At 31.1% G+C, this 21,831-nt stretch overlaps 1 protein-coding gene across 2 annotated transcripts; it reads left to right on the top strand.

Moving 5' to 3' along the window:
- Positions 1–1,705: 1,705 nt before the first annotated feature.
- Positions 1,706–18,143, top strand: Atg1 (serine/threonine-protein kinase unc-51-like protein Atg1). 2 transcript variants are annotated; one of them, XM_070653950.1, is made up of 16 exons: positions 1,706–2,050; positions 3,267–3,443; positions 3,602–3,689; positions 4,293–4,345; positions 4,419–4,494; positions 4,559–4,622; positions 4,677–4,844; positions 4,946–5,229; positions 8,965–9,018; positions 9,076–9,121; positions 9,360–9,471; positions 10,154–10,657; positions 10,720–11,005; positions 13,083–13,219; positions 14,495–14,630; positions 14,700–18,143. In XM_070653950.1, exons 1-16 carry the CDS (start codon positions 1,961–1,963, stop codon positions 14,774–14,776), a joined length of 2,352 nt encoding a protein of 783 aa, XP_070510051.1. In that variant the 5' UTR covers positions 1,706–1,960; the 3' UTR covers positions 14,777–18,143. The 2 variants fall into 2 exon arrangements, with proteins under 2 accessions (XP_070510051.1, XP_070510044.1); XM_070653943.1 differs by having other exon boundaries at positions 1,708–2,050; positions 8,965–9,121.
- The last annotated feature ends 3,688 nt before the right edge of the window (positions 18,144–21,831 follow it).

Raw genomic sequence — 21,831 nt, 5'->3', positions numbered from 1 at the left:
CAAAATTTTTTGATCAAGACAGTGATTTTTTTTGGAGATATTTACGCAATCACGGACAGATGCACATACTGTAACGAATTAAACGATGCTTGATGATAGAAATGGCTTTTTTCCTCATTTAAATATCTTGATCTTAAATCTTTGAGCTTCTTCATTAAGCTAAATTATTATGCTGACTCATTCATCATGAAGTCGTTTTAATTTTCTACAGTTGGATTTGGTGGTAATAAAAGAGAATTTTACTTAAAGGATTTCTTAAATTTAAGAGTTAACAGCTTTTAACATTTTAAATTGATGAAAATTTGAAAATAAAAGCAGAATTTTAAATTTAACAATTTTTTTGGAAATTTGAAAAATAACGGCATTCAAAATCTTCAAATTTAACGGTTTTCAAAATTTTGAAAAATAACGATTTTCAAAATTTCAAATTTTACGGTTTTTAAAAATTTGAAAAAAAAACGGCTTTCAAAATTTTGAGTTTATAGGTTTTTAGAAATTTGAAAATAATGATTTTCAAATTTTTATCAAATTATTTTGAAATTCGATAAACTTTCAAATTTTCTAATTAACGGTTTTTGGACATTTGAAAAATAACGGCTTTCAGAATTTTAAATTTACCATTTTTTAGAATTCAAAAATTAACGGCTTTCAAAATTTCAAATTTGACCGTTTTGAAAAATTCACAACTTTACTGATTCATAAATTTAAATTTTTGAAAACCGTTATTCGAAACCGATTTGAAATCCTTAAATTTTAAACTTTTGAAACCGATTCAAAATCCTAGAATTCATTAAATCCATCAATTCAGCAAAGAATCATTCAACATCCAACAAAAGCATTAAAAATGTCCAATCCTCAACTTTCTTCTCAACACTTAAATCGCTCTTAATTCTGACTTTAGACGATTGTTCACGCGAGCTACGTGATTGAGATTAATCTCCATGTAGAGTACAACAAAAGTCATAATATGTATGAAATTGTTAAAACTCAATTTTTTATGTGCAGTTAAAATAAGAAAATAAAGTAACAAGTGTGATTTCACCAATTTCTTTCTAAAATTAGTTTCAAATCGCTCTTATATAAAAAAATTCATCAAACTGAGACAAAATTGTACCAAAAAAATCAAATCATGTGGTAGCAAATCAACCTTTTATTTATGTCTATATGTAATGATTTGGATGAATGAATTTACCTAATGATTAATTTTTTTTAAAAGTAATTTAATTTATGAGAGCATGGAAATGGATTAGCAAACTAATTCGACTTTAATTAATGACTTTATGACTCCTCAATAATGATTTCCTCAATTTCTACTTTCTTTCAATTATTTAAATTTGTGAAAAACCGTTGCAGCATGCTTTCGAGTAAAATTTGAATTTCTAACTAGTTGTAACGGTCAAAATAAATTTGAATCCCTATTCAGCTGATTCAAAAGATGCGAAAAAGTGACGCGAAAGCTTTATTACCAAAAAGTTTGTAAATATTTAAAATTTACTTTAATTAAGCATTTCTAAAGTGTGTAAATTGATTTAACACCTTAAGCAATTCAAAGTTAACTAGATTAATGTTAATTAACATTAAATCATTCACTGAAAACAAAGAAAAACACAAAAAGTATGAAAAGTAAATAATTACTGTATCTCGTACCCTTCAATCCAGCAATCATAAAGCGATTCGTATTCATTATACAGCAGTTCCTCAACTCGCAAAATTTTCTACAGATTACAATTTACAGCAGAAATTTTCTTTTTTAATTTTTCAGAGATTTCTAATAATTTTTAAGTTTTCTTGCAATATTAAACATCCAGATAACAATATTTAGTGCTGTAATACAGTAAAATAATCGTGAATAGTGAATTAATAACAGTGAAATGAGATACGAAGAATAATAGTGAATTTCTTAAAACTACACAAAAGAAAAATAAAAAAGTTAAAATAAATAACAGAAAATAAAGTCACAATGGAGCTAGTTGGTGATTTTGAATATAATCCAAAGGAATTAATAGGGCATGGTGCATTTGCCGTAGTGTTTCGTGGACGTCACAAGAAGGTATTTGATGTGAAAAATGGAAATTTTCATGTATTTTTTTGGACAATTTAAAGGGAAAAAGGAAAAGAGAGAAAAAAATTGATTTCCTCAATTCAGCAGCGTAGATGTTGAGAAATTCTCACATTATAGCTTATTATGACGCAATATAAGCTATAGATTTATCATTATTAGCATATTTACAGGCTAGTTTTGTATGTCAACTTGATAAGATTCTTAATAATTCTTTATCATCCACAAATATTCTCTTCCTACCTATCAATATTCTCTCCGTCACTGACTGTATGTGCCTGTATACTTGTCCGTGTGTACAAGTTTTTTCTTTCCCTGTGCGCGTACTACGCAATTTTTTCTTCCTCATACTTTTAATGCTATTCAAAAACATTATTTCAATATTATCAGCTATTATGGATTTTAAAGAATTTAATGAATTTAATTAGAATTTTTGTTAATATCCTTGACGAGAAATTCCTTACATGCACCGACATTGGGACAACTTTTTTGCAAAGTGAACGGAAGTGAGAGAAACATGAAAAATATTTTAGCACATAATATTTTTGTTGTAGGAAATCGTATGTATGGTACGATTTATGGGGGTTGAGTTTATTGTTATGTTATATTGTTGTGTATAAAGTCGTGTATTGTGTGCGGCTGGATTTTAAATTTACAAATGAATTGTTGTTGTAAGGTCTTTAAGTTTTAACGTATTTTAATAATTCAAATTTGAATTACTGTTGTGAGGTTTTCAAAGATTGATGTTGTAATGTTCTAAAATTTAAATGCACAAAGTACGTTGACCTTCAAATTTATTTAACGTATTTTCAAAATTCAAACTTAAATTACTGTTGTGAGGTTTTAAAACATTGCTGTTGTAGAGTTCTAAATTTCAAATCTTCAAAGTACGTTGACCTTCAAATCTCAAAAGTTCGTTTTGGCAATTTAATTCATATAATCACGAATTATTTAAACCTACACAATTAATAATGTAAATGCAGACATATAGCAAGCTTACACGTGAATTTACGTGTGACATTATAGTCAATAAACACACATAAATTGATTTTTGTGGATTCGCATTGTCACAGTCACAATAAAAAGTCAAACACAATTCTTTGCCATAATCTTGTTTTACGCAACAAAGACAAACTATTGATTTCGCTAGTGCGGTGACTTATTGAATATCAATAACAATATAAATATACTTCTTTCATTGAAACAGAAACCAAATTTTCCGGTTGCCATTAAGAGTATCACAAAGAAAAGTTTAGCAAAGTCACAAAATCTTCTCGGTAAGGAAATAAAAATACTCAAGGAACTGACAGAATTGCATCATGAGAACGTTGTGGCATTACTTGATTGTAAAGAATCGCAGCATAATGTCTATCTCGTCATGGAGGTGAGTTCTATTGCATGACTGATTATCAAAATATGTACAAATATTTAATTACCTTCAGTATTTTGATAATCATTTCTAATGTATGAGTCGCGTTCTGGTATTTTTGTGTATATAAATTACTCATCGCTTATTTCCTCCTTTTTTATTTATTTTTACAGTATTGCAATGGTGGTGATCTTGCGGATTACTTAACAGTCAAAGGAACACTCAGTGAAGAGACTATACGATTATTTCTAACACAATTAGGTGATTATTGTGATTTATGGACATGTTATTGTGCTATTTTTGTGTGGGATAATTGAGTGATTTTGGTGGATTTTGGATTCAGTAAATTGAAAAGAAGTTGCTGGATCTTCTTAAAAAATGGTTAAATGTTTGAAATTCACAAAAAATATAACGGTTTTGTAAAATTCAAAATTTTTAACGGTTTTGTAGAATTCAAAAGTTTTAACGGTTTTGTAGAATTCAAATTGTGTAACGGTTTTGTAGAATTCAAAGTTTTGAAACGCTAAAATTTTAAACTCTACAAAACCGCTAAACATTTTGAATTCCACAAAACTGCTACAATTTTTGAATTTAAAAAACCGTTAAAATTTTTGAAATCTACAAAATCGTTAAAATCTTTGAATTCTTTTAACCGCTTAAATTTTCAAATTTTACAAAACCGTTAAAATTCAAACTCCAAAAGTTCGTTAATCCCTAATCAATATTTAATGTCGATTCTAATTAAATTAATTATACAGATTAATACACTCCGCAAAAAAACGCGCAATAATAGCTCACTAACAAACACTTGTGAATATTTTTTGTAAATAATTGTATTAATCATTCTTTAATTTCCTCTCTCAGCTGGTGCCATGAAAGCTCTCTTTGCGAAAGGAATAGTGCATCGCGATCTGAAGGTTTGTTTGCAATGCATGAATATATATAAAAATCAATATTATATGCTAATTATGATTCTTCTCCGTACCTTAGCCTCAAAATATTTTACTTCAACACAATTGTGGTAAAAATCTACCGGGACCCGAGTTAATAACGTTGAAAATAGCAGGTAAATATTTTTTATGACCTTTTACATGCTGAACAATTCGGATTAACCCTTTTTACCATTTAAGATTTTGGATTTGCAAGATTTTTACAAGACGGTAACATGGCAGCAACATTATGTGGATCTCCAATGTAATTTTAAACTTACATAAATCTTACAATTGCTGATTGATTTGTCAATTTCAGGTATATGGCACCAGAAGTCATTATGTCATTGCAGTATGATGCAAAAGCTGATTTATGGTCATTAGGAACAATTGTCTTTCAGTGTCTTACGGGAAAAGCACCATTCCAAGCTCATACACCACAAGAATTGAAAAATTTCTATGAGAAAAATGCTAATTTAGCTCCAAAGTAAGTACTGTGCTATTTTTGGAACTAGTGTGCACGTGTATTTGCATGCATTTAGTTACGTGCATTCCTCAAACTTATTTAACCATTTTCTCCATTCATAGAATCCCGATCGGAACATCAAAAGAACTACAAAGTCTTCTCATTGGACTGTTACGTCGCAATGCAAAGGAACGAATGCCATTTGATGTCTTTTTCAACCATCCATTTTTACAGCGTAATGTACCAAATATCTCAAATATTCAGCAATCAGTTGCACCGGATTTACCATCACCATTTGAATCATCACAAAAGGCAAACGTCACAGTGGCACCGGCTATAAATAATGTTCCCAAAGCTAGTAGTAATAATAACATCAACAATAACGTCAATAATAATATGAAAAATGGTGAGTTTATTTTTTTTTTATAGAATTGTAAAATCATGACGGAGATTTACTTTTTGTTTTGGTGCGATAATAGAAATCGATAAGACTAAAAAAAGAAGAAGTAAATATAGAGACAAGTATTAGGGAATTGATGAAATGTGATTGATTAAAGCGCATTTTTAGGTACAAGAATGAGAAAAGTTAGATTTGAAAAATAACGGTCAAATTTTTTTTTGAAAAATTTAACGGTTGAATCAAATTTGAAAATATCTAATCGGTTCAGATATTTTTGAAAAATTTATTGAACGTTATTTTTCAAATTTTTTTTGACAGTTATTTTTCAATTTTTTTTTTCGACCGTTATTTTTTGAAAATTATTTAACAACTATTATTCCACTTTTAAAGCTTTTTTTGGTTAATTCTGCATACCGAACAGCTGAAAAAAATTATTTCGAGTATTTTCCTCTCCGTTTGAACACAAAAATAGTCAAACTGCTGACAACAACATCCTTTTCTTTGGGGAAAAATCCACAAAAAAAAAATAGAATCTAAAAAAAAAGAAAATATTCGTTGAGTCATAAAGTCGAAAAAAAAATGTGTGCGATTATTCTATATACACATATGTATGTAATCATCATCGTCCCGGTAAACACAGCATCAAATACACAAATAAATTAGGTCATCAATGCCATTATGTATCATCTCATAGAACTATATTTAGCCTACAAATTGCCATTTTTTTTCTTCTTTTTATCAACCAATTGTATTCCATTGTATGTGACATTTTTTTTGCAATTTAAAGAGACTGATATTTTAAGATCTCAGAGACAAAAGCTTATAACTCGTACGTTGACTGATGAAATTTCTTCATTTTCTTACATTTTGCTTGCGTTTCGTAACATGTTTTTGAAAATTGCAGCGCGTGCAGTTTTATTCACTTTAGGCGAAATCAGATTGAGTAAGATTGTGGAAAATGAGCTGATGAAATGATCAATTATAGTTTCAATTAAATGGCATGAGTTGGAGTTGGAAAATGAATCAGAATTATGTGGAAAATTTGAGTTCAAGATAGAGGAAATTGAAAATTTCTAGGAAATGAAAACTGAGGAAATGAATCATTTTTTAACGGTTTTCAAAAATTCAAATTATAACGATTTTTAGAATTTGAAAATTTTGCTTCATTAAAAAGTAACTGAAGCTAAAATGATCTTTGAATTTAACGAATTTTTAAAAATTCAAATTTTTGCATCAGTTTTAAGAGATTCAAAATTTTGACGATTTTAGAACTAAATTTTAACGGTTTTCAAAAATTCAAATTTTCGCAACAATTTTCAAAACATTGATGTTTTAGAACTCAAATTCAAAAGATTTCAAAATTTTGAATTTGCATCAATTTTAAGATCATTTTTAACGGTTTCTCAATTTTCAAATTTAAAATTCAAATTTTGCATAATTTACAAAAGATGCAAAAAATTTAACGGTTTCTCAATTTTCAAATTTTAAAATGATGCGAAATTTTTTAAATTCCTCAAATCCGTTAAATAGCAATTAAATATTTCTAATGCTCTCTTGAGCATAATGAGTGCTCTATTGCTCTAATTTTTTCATTCATCCTTAATTCCGATGAAATGTCATTAACCCAAATTGACATTAATCTCTCAGTATCAAATTCCCAAGTAAGAATTCCGAATATTTTTGTCATAATTCACGTGACACTTGCCATAAAAATGAGATGATAAACCACAATCATCTCTCGTATTTCAATCGTCAATTCAATTAAAAAATTCTGATCTGTTGCGGAATTAAGAATTCATGCTAATTATCAGCTGACGATGCAAATTATGGAGAATCATTAGCCTTGTTAACTTTAATGTGAATATTAACTTATTTATTTCCCAGCCTCAATGGAATGAAGTGATTCCCGTTATCAGACATAGACTCAATTATTGATTGATAAAGCAGCAATTTCCTTACTTAATAAAATTTTATATATTTTTTCGCACTAATATGTGTGTGATTTGAGACAGGTCATGGTCGTAAACAAAGCAAAGCACACAAAAAAAGAGAACGTTTCTAAATTGCGTCTTGAACCAGTATGACTGGGAATATATACAAAAAAAAAAAACTTAAAGCGGAAATTTGCTCTCTGTTTCTTTTTTTTTATATTTCGTTTAATATAGATATGAATGAAGGCAATGGCAGAATTTACGTATTATTTGTAAGACTCAATTTTCGAGAAAATTTCAGTTTTTGCCTGTTTATATCAAAAATTTCACATATTAATGAAAGTGGATTTTTTATAAATAATTGTAGATTAATCAGATAATTAGGTCACACATGTATGGAGATTCTCTTGAAATTGATGAGTTAGCGTGCCTCCATAATGTCTATAGCTGTCTATAACACACTTATGATGTGATGATTTGTAAAAATGCCTATTTTGTGGATGTTTACTTTTAAATCGACGGAATTTTATTTTGATAAGTTTTTTTTTCTATTACTGAGAAGTCAAGTGCGTCTTAAAGACACTTTATGTTGTTGATTTCGTTTTTTTCTGTGTAGGATAGTTTATTTTTTTTAGAATAGTGACGTTAAGGTGTTTATGTCAGGGGACATTATTGCGACTTTTGATATTAAAAGCTTTAATAAAGCTACAATAATTGATTTGGTTGAATTTAATTAGAAAAAGGAAATATTTGAATTTTTAACGGATTTGTAAGATTTGAACATTTTAACGGCTTTGTAACATTCGAATTTTTTACCGGTTTTTCATGATTCAAATTTTTAACGATTTTGTAAGATTTAAATTTTCAAAGGTTTCTCAAGATTCATAATTTTAATCGGTTTTGTAAAATTCAAAATTTTAATTGTTTTACAAAATTTAAAATTTCGAAGATTTTCTAAATTTCAAACTTTCAACGGTTTTGTAAATTTTGAAATTCAACGACTTTGTAAAATTCAAATTTTTATCGGTTGTAGAAGATTCAAATTTTTAACGGTTTTTTAAAATTCAAACTTTCAATCGGTTCTGTAAAATTATAAATTTCAAAGATTTTCAAAATTTGACGATTTTAACGACTTTTGTAAAATTTAAAATCTTGCACCTCACAACGACCCAAAATTATTCAAATTCTACAAATCAGTTAATGAAATTCAAATCACATTTGCAATCACAAAAAAAATCCTTCACTTCCTTGATAAAACAAAACAAAATAAAAAAAAATAAATAACGTCTCAAGGTTTTCGCTTAATTACATCCACCATCAAATCATAGTCTACTTGATAATAATATTATAGACGTCACATTAGTTTAAAACTTTTCCCCGTTCCAACGCTTAATGTCAATTCGTGAAAATGAAATGAAAAAAAAAAATATTTTTTCGATGCTTATTATTGTATACATTAAGGCATTTGCTGAGCATTTCTCCTTGTGACCTGAGAGAGAGTAAACGTTGCAAAAAAATATATATAATTTTATTAATAAAGAAGTAAAAAAAAATTTAATAATATTCATTAAATTGCCGTGTTCAAACAGAGAGACTATAATATATTGACTGTGGAATAATAGTAAATTTACTGACTTAATACATATAATATCTAGTAGTTCTGTTTTGGCATATAAGATATAAAGTTACAAAAATAATAGACATTATCTCCGTCATAAATAAATACCAAAAAATATGAGAAAAATTCGAAATCAAGCAAAATTCGAATTGGAAATAGGAAATTTTTTCAAACGGCTGATTCTCTTTGCAGTCGAAATAAATGAAATAGATACAACAGCTGCTGGATACGAGAGTATTGGTGATGGTACAAATAATAATAATGAGTCAAGTAGCCCTGACAATTCAGATGATTTTGTTCTAGTTCCCAACAATTTGCCTGTCGTTGACGCTCAAGCTTATGACAGAAAGTGAGTAATTTGATGCTTTTGTGGATTTATATTGCATTTTTGATGAATTTGAAGTTGATTTCTGGATTTTTATTTTTTAATCCTGGTTTAAATCCTAGGATTTATTTTTAATCCTAGGATTTAAATTTAAATTTTCAAAATTTAAACTTCAATCCTCAATATTCAATTCAAATCTCAATATGACACATTCATTTGCAATCTCACATCTGATTTCATCATCTTATTTACTATATTTTAGATACAACAAACCGCCATCCAATTCTAGTCCTCCACGACCAAGTACATTACCAATTTCGGAGCCTAAACCTGTACCGTCAAGAAAAGTTTCACGACTTCCATCGCCACCTAAAGTAAGTGTCAGACATTAAACTTTATTCATATTATTATTTATTATTGCGTTGTAGACATACAAGTTAAAAAAATTGCCGTAATTAAATTTTTTTTAAAGCGATGATGAAATAGAACAACATGAAGTGAAGAGAAGAAAAATCAGCTTTTTATTGTGGATTATTTACTTTTTGAGAAGTGATTCTTAGTGTTTTTTGTGAGATAATTGACACAAGAAAAAAATTCTGTTTATAACGGAAAATTTAAATTTGAATTTTTTCTTCAATTCAGCTGAACTCAGCTGTTTTTATTTACTTTGTGATTTTTCGCGATTTCTCTTGATTTAGTCACTTCTATTGCAATAAAGAAGCTAATAAGCATCGACTAAAGTCGTTTCTTTGTGTCTATATTCATCAAAAGTTATAAATCTGTGTAAAAAGTGAGAATTTTCATTAAATTGCTAAAAAAAGATCCAGTAGATCCAGTTAAATGACCGTCCACATGTCATGCCGTTTAATAAGCTAAATAGATTGTTTACAAACAATCAATTAGAATCAGACTTAATTTTAAAAACAAAACCAGAACGACATCAAATTTAGTTTGAACAAATGTCATGAAAAGTTGATATTTTAGCGATTACAAAATTAAATTAAATTATTTCACAACTTAATAACTCATGGATTTTTCACCTTTTGTGTTTTATAGCAACCGAGTACAGCACCAGCTCAAAGTGGAATTCCTCGTTCTCAGCCGATTAATATGAAGCAATCAAATCGCCGGAGTAGTAATTGCAATATGGATATAAATTCAATCTCACCACCAAGTGTACAATTTCAAATTGGAACACCGCCTAGTCGACGAAGATCAACATCAGGCGGTGAAACACCACCAATTCCACCATCAACATGGCAAATATCGCCATCAGCCACAACAAATTTCCAAAATCAATCGCCATCTGCATTAAGACGCTCAGGAACGACAGGTGGTATTGGATGTGCCCTAGCTAAATTACCAACCCTTTCAAGTCCAACTCTATTGTCTGAGAACAATAATAATCCACTATGTGGAACACGTGCATTCACATTACCTGACATGACAGGCGCTGCGGCAAATGGCTTTAGTTTATTACACAATGACTCGAAAAATGCTCTCGATGATCAAGGAATCACCTTCTATGCACCCGAACTACCTGCTGAAACATTATTAGATGTAATTTTAATTTAATTCTGTTTGGCGTGCCTTTTGTTGACATTCTTTTATTCCATTTATAGCGTGAACATAACGAGACACTCGCAAAGCTCAATTTTGTATTGGCATTGACTGATTGCATTTTAGAGGTTGCGGATCTTCGTTGTGCGCCACTATCAGCATTAATGTCAGCCAATGAGTCGCCAACTGTACAGAATCTTGCACAACCTCATGCACCCGAGCATTGTAAGCGAGCTGAGAGATTAATATTGTTGATAAGGGCACTTCAATTGCTCTCGAGTGGATTAAATTTGGCATCACAAAAATTACAGAATGGCATTTTAAAACCATCGAATACAGTTAAGAATGGTGAGTGACCTTTTGATGGGTTTTTTGGGGATTGAGAATGTCGGAAATGCTGCAAGACTGAAATTGAACAGAAACCGTTAAAAAATTCAAAATCTACAAAATCGTTACAAATTCAAAATTTACAAAGCCGTTAAAAAATTCAAAATTTACAAAATCGTTAAATTTTTCAAAATTTTCAAAACCGTTAAAATTATTCAAAATTTTCAAATCAGATAAAAATTTCAAAATTTACAAAAACCATTAAAATATTCAAATTCCAAATTACCGTTATTTCACCTTTATCTCATTTGAATATAAAAACCTGACATCGCAAATTCTTCACGGAACTGAAGTGAAAGTTTAACTAAGCTGACATCTGATGTCAAACAACGTAATAACAAACTCCGCTATTCAATTAGCAATTAATCTCTTTCTGACGTCTGATTATCTAGCACTCGTTCCCTTTCATACAATTTATAGATCTAGGCAATGAACTTTAATATTATATTCCTATATGCAAAAAATGCTTAATATCATTTGAATTTAAAGAGTTACACGTGTTGTCTGATAAATGTAAGCACAAATATTCATATTGATATGAATATGTCGATGTAACTCGAGTGGCAATAGAGTGATGTTTATAAGGCATACGTGTTGTTTAATTCATTAGCAGAGCTTCACATTTCATTATTAATTGCATCTAATGAATTAATTAAGATTTTCATATTCATCTCTCAAATTGATGAATTCTTTGAGATTATTAGTATTTTCAAGATGGGATTTATGGCTGATGAAATGAGGGTGGAGATTGTCGAGATTTGAATGAATTAATTGGAAAGATTATGGTTTGATGTTGAGAAGATTGGTGGGATTTAATTGGAAATTGAGGATTTTTGTGGATTATTTGAAGCTTATGAGATGTTTTTGATGATATATTCTAGATTGTAGATTCAAAATTTAAGTACGTAGATTTTAGGCTACCAAGTTCTAGTACGGAGTTCTTAAATTATCAAATTTATTAAATTCTAGTACAAAAATTTTAAATTACTAGATTCAAAAATTCTAGTACGCCTTTTTAAGGCTAATAATTTTAAAGTTCTAGTTTGCAGGATCTAAATTATCAAATTTATAAAGTTCTAGTACGTATATCTAAAGGTCAAAAATTCTACATTTCTAGTACGTCGACCTAAAATCTCTAGATTCAAATTATCGTACTCAGCTATGAAGCTAAAAGATTCAAAATTCTAGTACACAGATTTAAAGTTACTAGCTTCAAAATTCTAATACTTAGACTCTAAGTTACTAGATTGATAAAATTCTAGTACACAGATTTGAAGGTTCTGAATTCAAAATTCTAGTATATTGATATAAGGTCTCTAGATTCAAATTCTAGTACGCACATTTGAAGCTACTAATTTCAAAGTCTAGTACGCATATCTAAAACTTCTAATTTTAAAATTCTAGTACGCATCCGGATAGTTGATTCAAAATTCTAGTACGTTGTTGAAAAAAATAGATTCAAAAATTCTAGTACGTCGAATTAAAGTTCCTAGATTCAAATTCTAATACGCAGACATGAAGCTTAAAAATTCAAAATTCTAGTCCACAGATCAAAAGTTACTAGTTTCAATATTCTAGTACGCCTACTCTTAGGTACTAGATTAATAACCATTCTAGTACGCAAATTTGAAGTCGATATCTCAAAAATTCCAGTATTTACCTCAAAAATCACCAATTCATTCTCAAAATAAACAATAATCTCCATTATTCACCAAACCACAAAGGACAGCCGCCTAACAGCAATATGCGAAAATCAAATAGGAAGCGATGAACTCTTTTGTTCGATAAAATTTAAAAGGTTCACAATAAAATACATCGAAGCTTCCTGTAGTCTGTGTAAAAACGGCTGCCTCTTTTTTTCGGCAATTTCAATATTGAACAAATGTCAAAAACCTGTTCAGAATTGTTTGCCTGCATGCATTTCCTTCATCTTATCGTCATTAACAAATCAATTGAAAATTGTTTAATTTGATATAAAATATGACATTGCGTCCATTTATTCACTTATTTTATTAACATTAATTTTATCTCTTTGTAGTTTTATCAACAATGAATATGAAATACCGTACAACGTTAAGTGAATCAAAGAAGCTTAATGCCAGTGGCTTACTACAAAGAGCGACAGCAAATCATATTACAGCTGATAAGATACTCTACGATCATGCAATACAGATGGTTAGTGACACCTTTTTTTTTACATTTATATCCCAGGATGTATAAATATTATAAATGACATTGAGCGGTGTTAGGGAACTGACAGATGTAATACATGATCTGTGAATCTCTTTCCTTTTTTTAGAATTATTCGTCAGTTGAACGATCTTGACATTTAAATTTGAATTTTTTTGTCACGTTTAATTCACTTTTGATACAAAGTCGTAGCTTGTATCCTTGCCAAGATTGAATGAGCAAGATTGAATTTTGAGAAGGAAGCAAGTTTTTGATATTTCATCATTTTTTGAGATTCACGTGTCAGATTGTATTGAATGAGAGGATTTTATTTATAGAGTCCTGATTTGTAATTAGGGAATTAAGAGGAATGTTCCAGATATGTAGTATTGTTCAAATTGTGAGCTGTGGCAACACTGGAGTGCTGCGAAGAAATTCTATAGTCAGAGTGTATCGTGGCTTAGAATATTATGGACAACACTGTATTAATGGATAGTCCTTTAAGTACAGTCAGTGGATATATCTATGGTCAATAATTTGGGGTCAAAATCCTCTTCTTTAGATAAAATTCCTTAATTTGTTAGGGTCTATGTATTCAATCCAAAATGAGACCCAATTCCGAAATTGATCGATTATTGCTCCCAATTTAATAATCTTTAGTTCATTTTCTGGTCATATCCAGTTTGTTCATGGTATAATTTTCATATACAAATGTAAATTGATGAATCACATCCATAATCAGAAAGAATAACACAGTATTTACACTGAAAATCATAAGATTGTCATAATATTCTTCCTGTGTTATATTTGTGCATCAGCTGTAAATTATCCGGTTATTTATAGTAAGATCTGCATTTAAGATACAGGTTTATGACAGGATTTACTGCAGTTCTTGTGATTTATGGCAGTTTAAACCAGTGTTGTACAAACTTTTTTGAGGTATGGCACATTTTGGTCACAAGCCATGATCGAAATTGCACACGATATGTGGTTTATAGCATTTCCATGTGTCACACAGTTTGCACAGCACTTAAAGTCGTTCAGGATTTTGACCCTAGATCGTAGTAATTTTCTGCACGACAATTCTATAGTAAGGAACACGATTTCGATGTATATCAATTATTTCAACGATTATTCTACCTGAAAATTGATCGTCATTAAGTCTCTGTCTACAAAAAATTACAAATTAGTCATAGACACGCTCCTAACACCAAACAAACATCCTTTAACCATTTTTTCAATCAATTATGACAAAATCATTAAAAAATTGTCTCATTACAGTGTCAGACGGCTGCATTAGACGAATTATTTGGTAATCCAGAAGAATGTTTTACACGATATCAATCAGCACAGATCTTACTACATTCGCTTGCACAAAAATGTACACATCCGAATGATAAAATGTTATTAAGTAAATGTAAGTATGATAATAAATTACATCATTAATCATCATCACATTCATCTCTGCTGTTTATTTTACTTCTAGACAAAGACGCTGTTGAGAAGCGACTTTATATCCTTCAAAAGCAAGGTTACATCTACTCAACAGATTCAGAAGAGTAATGTAAATTAGCACACGCGAATGTGAGACACAAGAGAAGGCAAAGGCAGTCAGAGAGAAAGTAGTGATGCAACTTCACATGTATTTATTAATATAATTAATTAAGCAAGATGATGAGAAAGTTATAATTAACTTTTAGTACCGTCATGGGGTGTATCAGGTGCCCTATTAGAGGGTGGATATCCTCTGTACATCTACATACACCCCAATGTACCGTTTAGTATCCAAATGACAAAAATTTGAGAAGAAAATATGAAAAATTAACGATTTTTTTTCAATAATTTTCTTAATTCTGTGACAAAAACAAAAAAGAAGTGTGATTGTGATGACGATATGGATTCTCAAACTTGCTTTTAATATTATTATTTGGCTTAAGTAACTTGTGTACCTTTTAGTATTTTTATTTAGTTATTTTTCTTCTCTTTTGCAACGAATTAATGTGCAATTTTATAATTTTTTTAAAGATTTTTTTGACATGATAAATTAGACAGGATGTTGGGGGTGTGTGTCTAAAATTGAGGGTCAATCTTAAACCCTCAATTGATGCACTTCCTAGTTCAGAATGACATGTAACATTTACAATATATTTAAATCAGGTGTAGACTCTATTGGTAAATTGTCATTTCATAGGATATAAAAAGTGACATATTTAGGTATCTTTATCTGTAAAATAATTGTCATTACTGGATGTCCTCTGTTTTATCGGTCAAAGAAAAGTATAAAATTTTGCGCAATTTTCTTTTTTTTTGGATATTGAACTGTGTTACAAAGCGAAAGTGTGACACACGGCTTTATAACAAAAAAGTATATGATAAATTGAAAGGAACAAGAAGAGAAGTTTTATTATTATTTTGCCCTAAAAAAGAGAAAACAAAAACTCATTTTTCATAAGATATGATGTTCAATGTTAATTTGTAACTGGAATATTGTTGGTAATGAGATTGGGAATAAGGTGGGAGGATTGTGGATTAGATGCAAAATGAGATTAGGGATAATCAATAGTTTAGAATGGGAGTTGGAGCTGGTTATGATGTACAAGATACAATATTGTGTCAGAATATGGCTTCGACAAGTCTATATGCTGCAGGAACTGGAACAATGCTGCAATATCAAGCAACATGACTACTAGAAGTTGATAGCTCACTTACACAAGCATCATACATATATTAATCAATTTAAAGCTCATATACCCTGAAAGACAATGAGCATACTCATCTAAATGAGCCTGTTCATGAATATACTCAATCAATATAGTTGAACATGCTCAATTTTGTGAGCAAACTCACTAACATGCTCAATTCAATCAATATAATTGAACATGCTCAATTTTGTGAACAAAATCATGAAAATGTTCAATTTTGTTAGCAAACTCATGAGTATGCTCCTTGTCTGTTCGTGATATGCGATATTTTATTGTTCCTTTGTACTTAGTTGAGCGTCCAGAACTCAAAGTTGACTCAGAAAGGTCGATTTGACTCCATGTGCAATTAGAGACTACTATAAGCTCTGGTTGAGTCTAAAGCTGAACAAATGAGCTTTATCTAGTCCTATTTGGCTCTTGCTAGTGTAGTAGACATAGGCAGAACGTCTAAGAGATAGACAATTCCAGTACTTAAGCACAAGTTCCATTTACGTTGGAACAGAAACTGCATAGTGAGCGGTTCTTTAGAGTTATATAAGTACAAGCTACACTAGACGTGCTACGATCGCTACACTAGATGAATAAATGCTTTGATCAGTTAAAAGAGCTATATGCTTACTTCCTGGTAAAGTTTAGGAATATTTTGTGCATTATACAAGATCATTAAGATCTTGTTAAGATCCATAAGCGTGAAAAATCGTCAGTTCCACTAAAATTTATGCCCAAACAATTAAATTCCATAAAATGCTTCAGTAAACCAGTTTTTAAAACCATGACTGAATTGCAATGCCTACCAATTAACTCCTCAAAAAAGCAGTCAAGCTATAAATGCATTACAAAATGCCTCAAAAAACCTCCCACAAATTACTCAACTCAATCTCAACAACATTCAACTGCAAATTTACATTGAACAATGATACAAAAAAATGTGATAGCTGAATAATTAGTAACAAAAAATGATAGCGTGGATGAATGATTTTCTATTTGATACCTTCCTATCACCCATGAATTTGATTTATTCATGCTGTACATATATTTTAATTTTTTAAGTGCTCTGATAATTCTTAAGTTAGATTTATAATTATTTTTTGAGAATTATGGATGACTATTAAGTTATAGATTCGCATGCAGTTTGGATTTACCAATTCGAAGGCGTGCATGTTGCATAATTTTCCTGCTTTTGAATAATTTTTCTTCTCATGAAAATCAATAAAAAATAATTTTTAAGTACAAAGAATTATGACGTATGTTAAATGAAATGAAATTTGAAAATAATATGCAACATAAAGGAACATAAACTCTATTAAGGAAAAAAAAATTGCGAGTCTATATGGAAGAAAAAATTAAAAATAAATCAAAAAATTGATGAAAGAATTGCTGAAAAATTGTAGAAAATTTCGTATTTAATTTGATAAAAATTTCATAGATTTTAAGGTGATTAAGTCAGAGTTGGGATTCTGGTTTGGACACAAAGATGACAACAACTCTGATAATGATCGATGATGATTGGGAAGCTGCAGCCATGAACAACAAAGTTCAGAGAACATTTGTAATGTTTTGTAAATGTTTGGAGAAATTGATGTGCTAGACACAGATCGAATCAGGGGTGAAGGCTCGACAGATGCATGGGAAGTCTCAGTTTGGGTTTCAAAAACCTATTCTAGATCCATTAAACTATTAGTCACTAACTACCAGCCACATTGGCGACTCGTTGATCCTCTTAATTGCAACTTGATCCAGTATTCAGGACTTAAAACTGGATTAAGACGCTTGTATCAAAATCAAGTCTAATAGTAGTCAATGTCCTGCTTAATCTCCGAACGAACGAATAAACCGCATTTAAGCTGACTTTTGGCAACTATTAGAGTAAATATAGCGAAATTTCTCCAAACAACGATCCTAGAACTGGAAGCTTCTACATCATTTTAGGCTGTATATGAAAGGCTTACGTTATCGGATATTAAAATGAGTAGACTTCCAATTCTACACCGAAAATAATTACAAATCTCAATCATCCATCGATCATGATCCCTTAAAAGTCTATAATACCTTATGATTTACAATTTCCTTTAATTAATTATGAGAAAATTGTAAAAATCACAAAAAAAAAATTATTCCTAGAAATATCGAATAAGATCCACAAAATTCTGTATATCTTAATAATCATCATAAACAAAAAAATAAAAACCTGAAAAAAAAAGTTAAAAAAACTGTGAATTAAAAATGCAGATCGTTTTTCTTAATTAATGCAGCTTTTAAACCACATAATCTTTCAGACGCACAGCATTAATTTTTTAATATCATCAAGTCCTTGATTCGAGAGACAGGGGTCATTGGCTTGTGATGTCATATAAATTGAGAGGGGAAATGGAGAGGGAGGCATCTGAAGGACTATGATGATGTTAAGAGTGCGGAACTGATCGGTTCCGGAACTGATCAGTTCCGCAATTTTAATCGCTATGTCAGTGATTCTAAAACAATGATCTAGGACAGTCAATTTGTGACTGCTGTTCATAATAATATGCTTGCTAGGCTACCGTAAAAGAGGAAGATATAAGGCACAGGATCTGGACTGTCCCAAAGAAGTAGAGGCTCAGCAGGGGTCCACTCAGCAGGTGCCAACTCCGCACCAGAGTCACACCACCATTGGATCACTAGTTTTCTCCTTTTTCACGTCGTATGCCAATTCCTCAGAATCTACTCTAGATACTCAAGGACTATATCCTTGCATCTCCTACTACAACGCAGATAGTCTCAGAATCTTAAAATCTATAATTTACATCATTGGTGAGCAACCTGTGTGCCGTGACACACTAGTGCGTAGCTAAAATTTTGAAGAAATTTCAAATACCGTAAGCCGTGTACGGTTTTGATCGATTTTTACCTACAATGTGTACCACAAAAAATAAATGGTTGCACCACTGGTTTACATCATTCACGGACAATCCCTTTTAGATTCGAAATTCAGAAAACAAAGACAAAAAAATTGGCTGCTAATTAAAATTTATTAATTTTATAATTTTTATACATAAATTAGCTACTTCAGTCAAACAAGTTAAACCTTGACATTTCTATTCGAGCGTCTATTTTCTTTAAGCGTACAACTTTCTCCTTAATATTTTATGCGATTACCTAACTCTTGTGGTATTAAGAAACTTTTATTCGGGCATCAAAAGGTTGACGTTGACTGAACAAAAAAAAATGTAATATGAGACGAGACGGAGATGATCATCATCATTGTGGACTTGGGAAGGGTCTATTTTATTTTTATCCATTTTATTAGGTTGACAGCATTTTTTTATGCTGATTTATTTGTAGTGTAGATGAATTATAGAGATTCCCAAAAAAACAACACAACAACCTTTTTTGTTCGGAGATTGAAGTGTAATTTGAGATTTGAGAAAGTCCGCAAAAACCGCAAAACCGAAAAAAAAAGTTTGACAGCTCACAACACAACGTACGGTACACTTCATCCATTAGTAAATAGCAGATAATTTCCTATTTTCGCTAATTATTAGATTTTTTTTTTGAGTAAATATGTTGACATTAACAGTAAAAAGCTATAAGCTGCTTACAATTCGAATCGGTTTATTGGTCTGATTTGCTCAGATTGTGCTTATAATGCGATTATTGATTTTTATGCTGTAATATTCTCACTAAAAGTTTTGAAATTGAATGACTTGAAAGTATCATGTTATGTCAATTGATGATTGAAATATGAAACAATATGCTGAAGCTAGTCAAAGGCAGAGCTCGACGTCGACTTGAGATTTGAATGGAGTCGAGTCCATTGCTCGTAGTCAGCTCGACTCGACTCAAAGCTCTAGTCCATTGCTCGAAGTCAACTCGAGCTTTGAGTCGAGATGAGTAGCGTCGAGTCGAGATGAGAAGCGTCGAGTCGAGATGAGTAGCGTCGAGTCGAGATGAGTAGCGTTGAGTCGAGATGAGTAGCGTCGAGTCGAGATGAGTAGCGTCGAGTCGAGTCGAGTTGACTTCGAGTAATGGTTAAAGGCAAGTTAATACCGAGTATAGGTTCGGCCAAGAACCACAGTCTTGCATTACTTGCATTTCAGTTCCACAGGTCAGCAATTTGCTACTGTCTCTTATAGTTCGTCCAAATCTGTAGTATTACTGTTATAAACGAACCTCAGCTGCAACTAGTTAAATAATAGCTAATGCTTAGTTCAGTGCCCTTTATAATTCATGCCACACTAAGGTGTCGCGGCAGACAGGTTGCACACCACTCATTTAGTAAATGTTAATAACTTCCTAACCACTCGGATCAAAAGTTTCATAATTTCTTTATTGATCTATTGAGCAAACTCACATTTGACACTTGTTTGAAGTGAAATCATGTAGTTTGCGTCGAGGTATCACACACCTTTAGCTCAACGATCAATAGCATTTATGAACGGCTTTTGAAATGTCTTGTAAAAAGAAGATTCTTAAAAACAGGTCATCATTTGTTAAATGTCATACTTGGTCACACTTTATGTGGTTTCTGTCTAGTTATGCAAGACAGCTTGCTATTTGTCTATGAAATCCAAGGGATGGACATTTCCTCATCCTTTTGGAACTTCAACAGACAAAAAAGTCCTCAATCTGCTTACATCTACATCTTCTGTATCGAATTCCTATTCATTCTAGAATCTACAGCAACAAATGCGTTTCACAATATAAGAAGAACATCCTCCGATAAATCTTCAAACTTGCAATGTCAGCTTTGTTGCTCTCAATATTTAAATAATAGTGTCCTAAATCACAGAATATTTCTGTCCATAAAACCCATAACACGGCCTCATAAATCAAGCCATTCAATTCAAAACAGCAAACATTAGCAAAAAAGACTTCACAAAAAAAAAAGTGAAAGCTTCTGTGACCGACATTTAAGAAAAGTGTCCTACCGACACACATTTCAAGTTCAGAATCACCATAAAATTAAGGGCATTTGAACATAAATTATTATAGACAATCGTCAGTCTTCTTTTGCTTTTCTAGCATCTCATTTCATATTCCATCAATACCTCATCAATCTCTCATCTATGTATACATCCAATGGCCCATAATGATGCAATTATTCATCATAAAAACACGTTAACCTTGATAAAAATGTAAATAAAAAAGCATTGAGATGTATTTAAGCTGAAATAGAGTAATCTTGAGTGATAAAAATAAATGAGACGGCGACAGCGGGAAAGTGCATGAGTGATGTACATAAATGTATGGTTTTTGGTAGATTTATCAAAGGCTGTTGGATCAATTGCATACGTTTTTAATGTGTGCATCTCCTTTGATAAACATATCCCAAAGTGGCACAACACAGACTAGGACACCCCTTAGGGGGTATTTTGAAAGCACAGATATCGAAATGACTATGTTGTCGGAGAAGAGTTGAAAATGAGGCATCAAGGACTGCAATTTTGTAAAAATCGTCCGAATCCTTGTCATCTAGACAAGAATATATATAAAAGATAGAGATAGAGAGAGACCGGCATCTGGTGGGAATCGAACCCACGTCTTCACAAAAGATAGAATTACAGATTTCCGATCTGGTTCCTACCCACTTGACCGCAGAGGTCTAACTCTTTTAATGGCAGAATTGACTAAGTACATATGACTTGATAACCCAGATTCCTCTGTACTGAGATACAACACAATGATGGAAATGCCCTGACTGCTACCTGTTCTGTGAAAGTATCGATGCTATTCAAAAGATTCTAGTTCCAAGCAGAATTGGCAGACAAAAACCGCCTGCAACAGGTTTCAGAATTGCAACTCTGGTTCCAAGTTTGTCCTGTTTCTCCTTAAGGATATTCGCCAACCTTAACCTTCCTATGGAGACAAGACCAAAATAGAATCCGATTGAAACGGTTGAACGCCTTCGGTAACTGTCCCCAAAATTATCAGAACTGAAAT

This window comes from Chironomus tepperi, unplaced genomic scaffold, assembly GCF_022539635.2.
Source record: "Chironomus tepperi strain 1889 unplaced genomic scaffold, CSIRO-AGI_Ctep_v1 contig_8, whole genome shotgun sequence".
NCBI lineage: Eukaryota > Metazoa > Arthropoda > Insecta > Diptera > Chironomidae > Chironomus > Chironomus tepperi.
Note: the sequence above shows the minus strand (reverse complement) of the source record. Positions and strands in the feature narration are given on the sequence as shown.

Coding starts and splice junctions, on each gene's coding strand:
- Atg1 (XM_070653943.1), top strand. CDS start 1,961: ATGGAGCTAGTTGGTGATTTTGAATATAATCCAAAGGAATTAATAGGG. Junction 3,444..3,601: donor ATGTCTATCTCGTCATGGAG/GTGAGTTCTATT, acceptor TTATTTTTACAG/TATTGCAATGGTGGTGATCT. Junction 5,230..8,964: donor CAATAATAATATGAAAAATG/GTGAGTTTATTT, acceptor TTCTCTTTGCAG/TCGAAATAAATGAAATAGAT.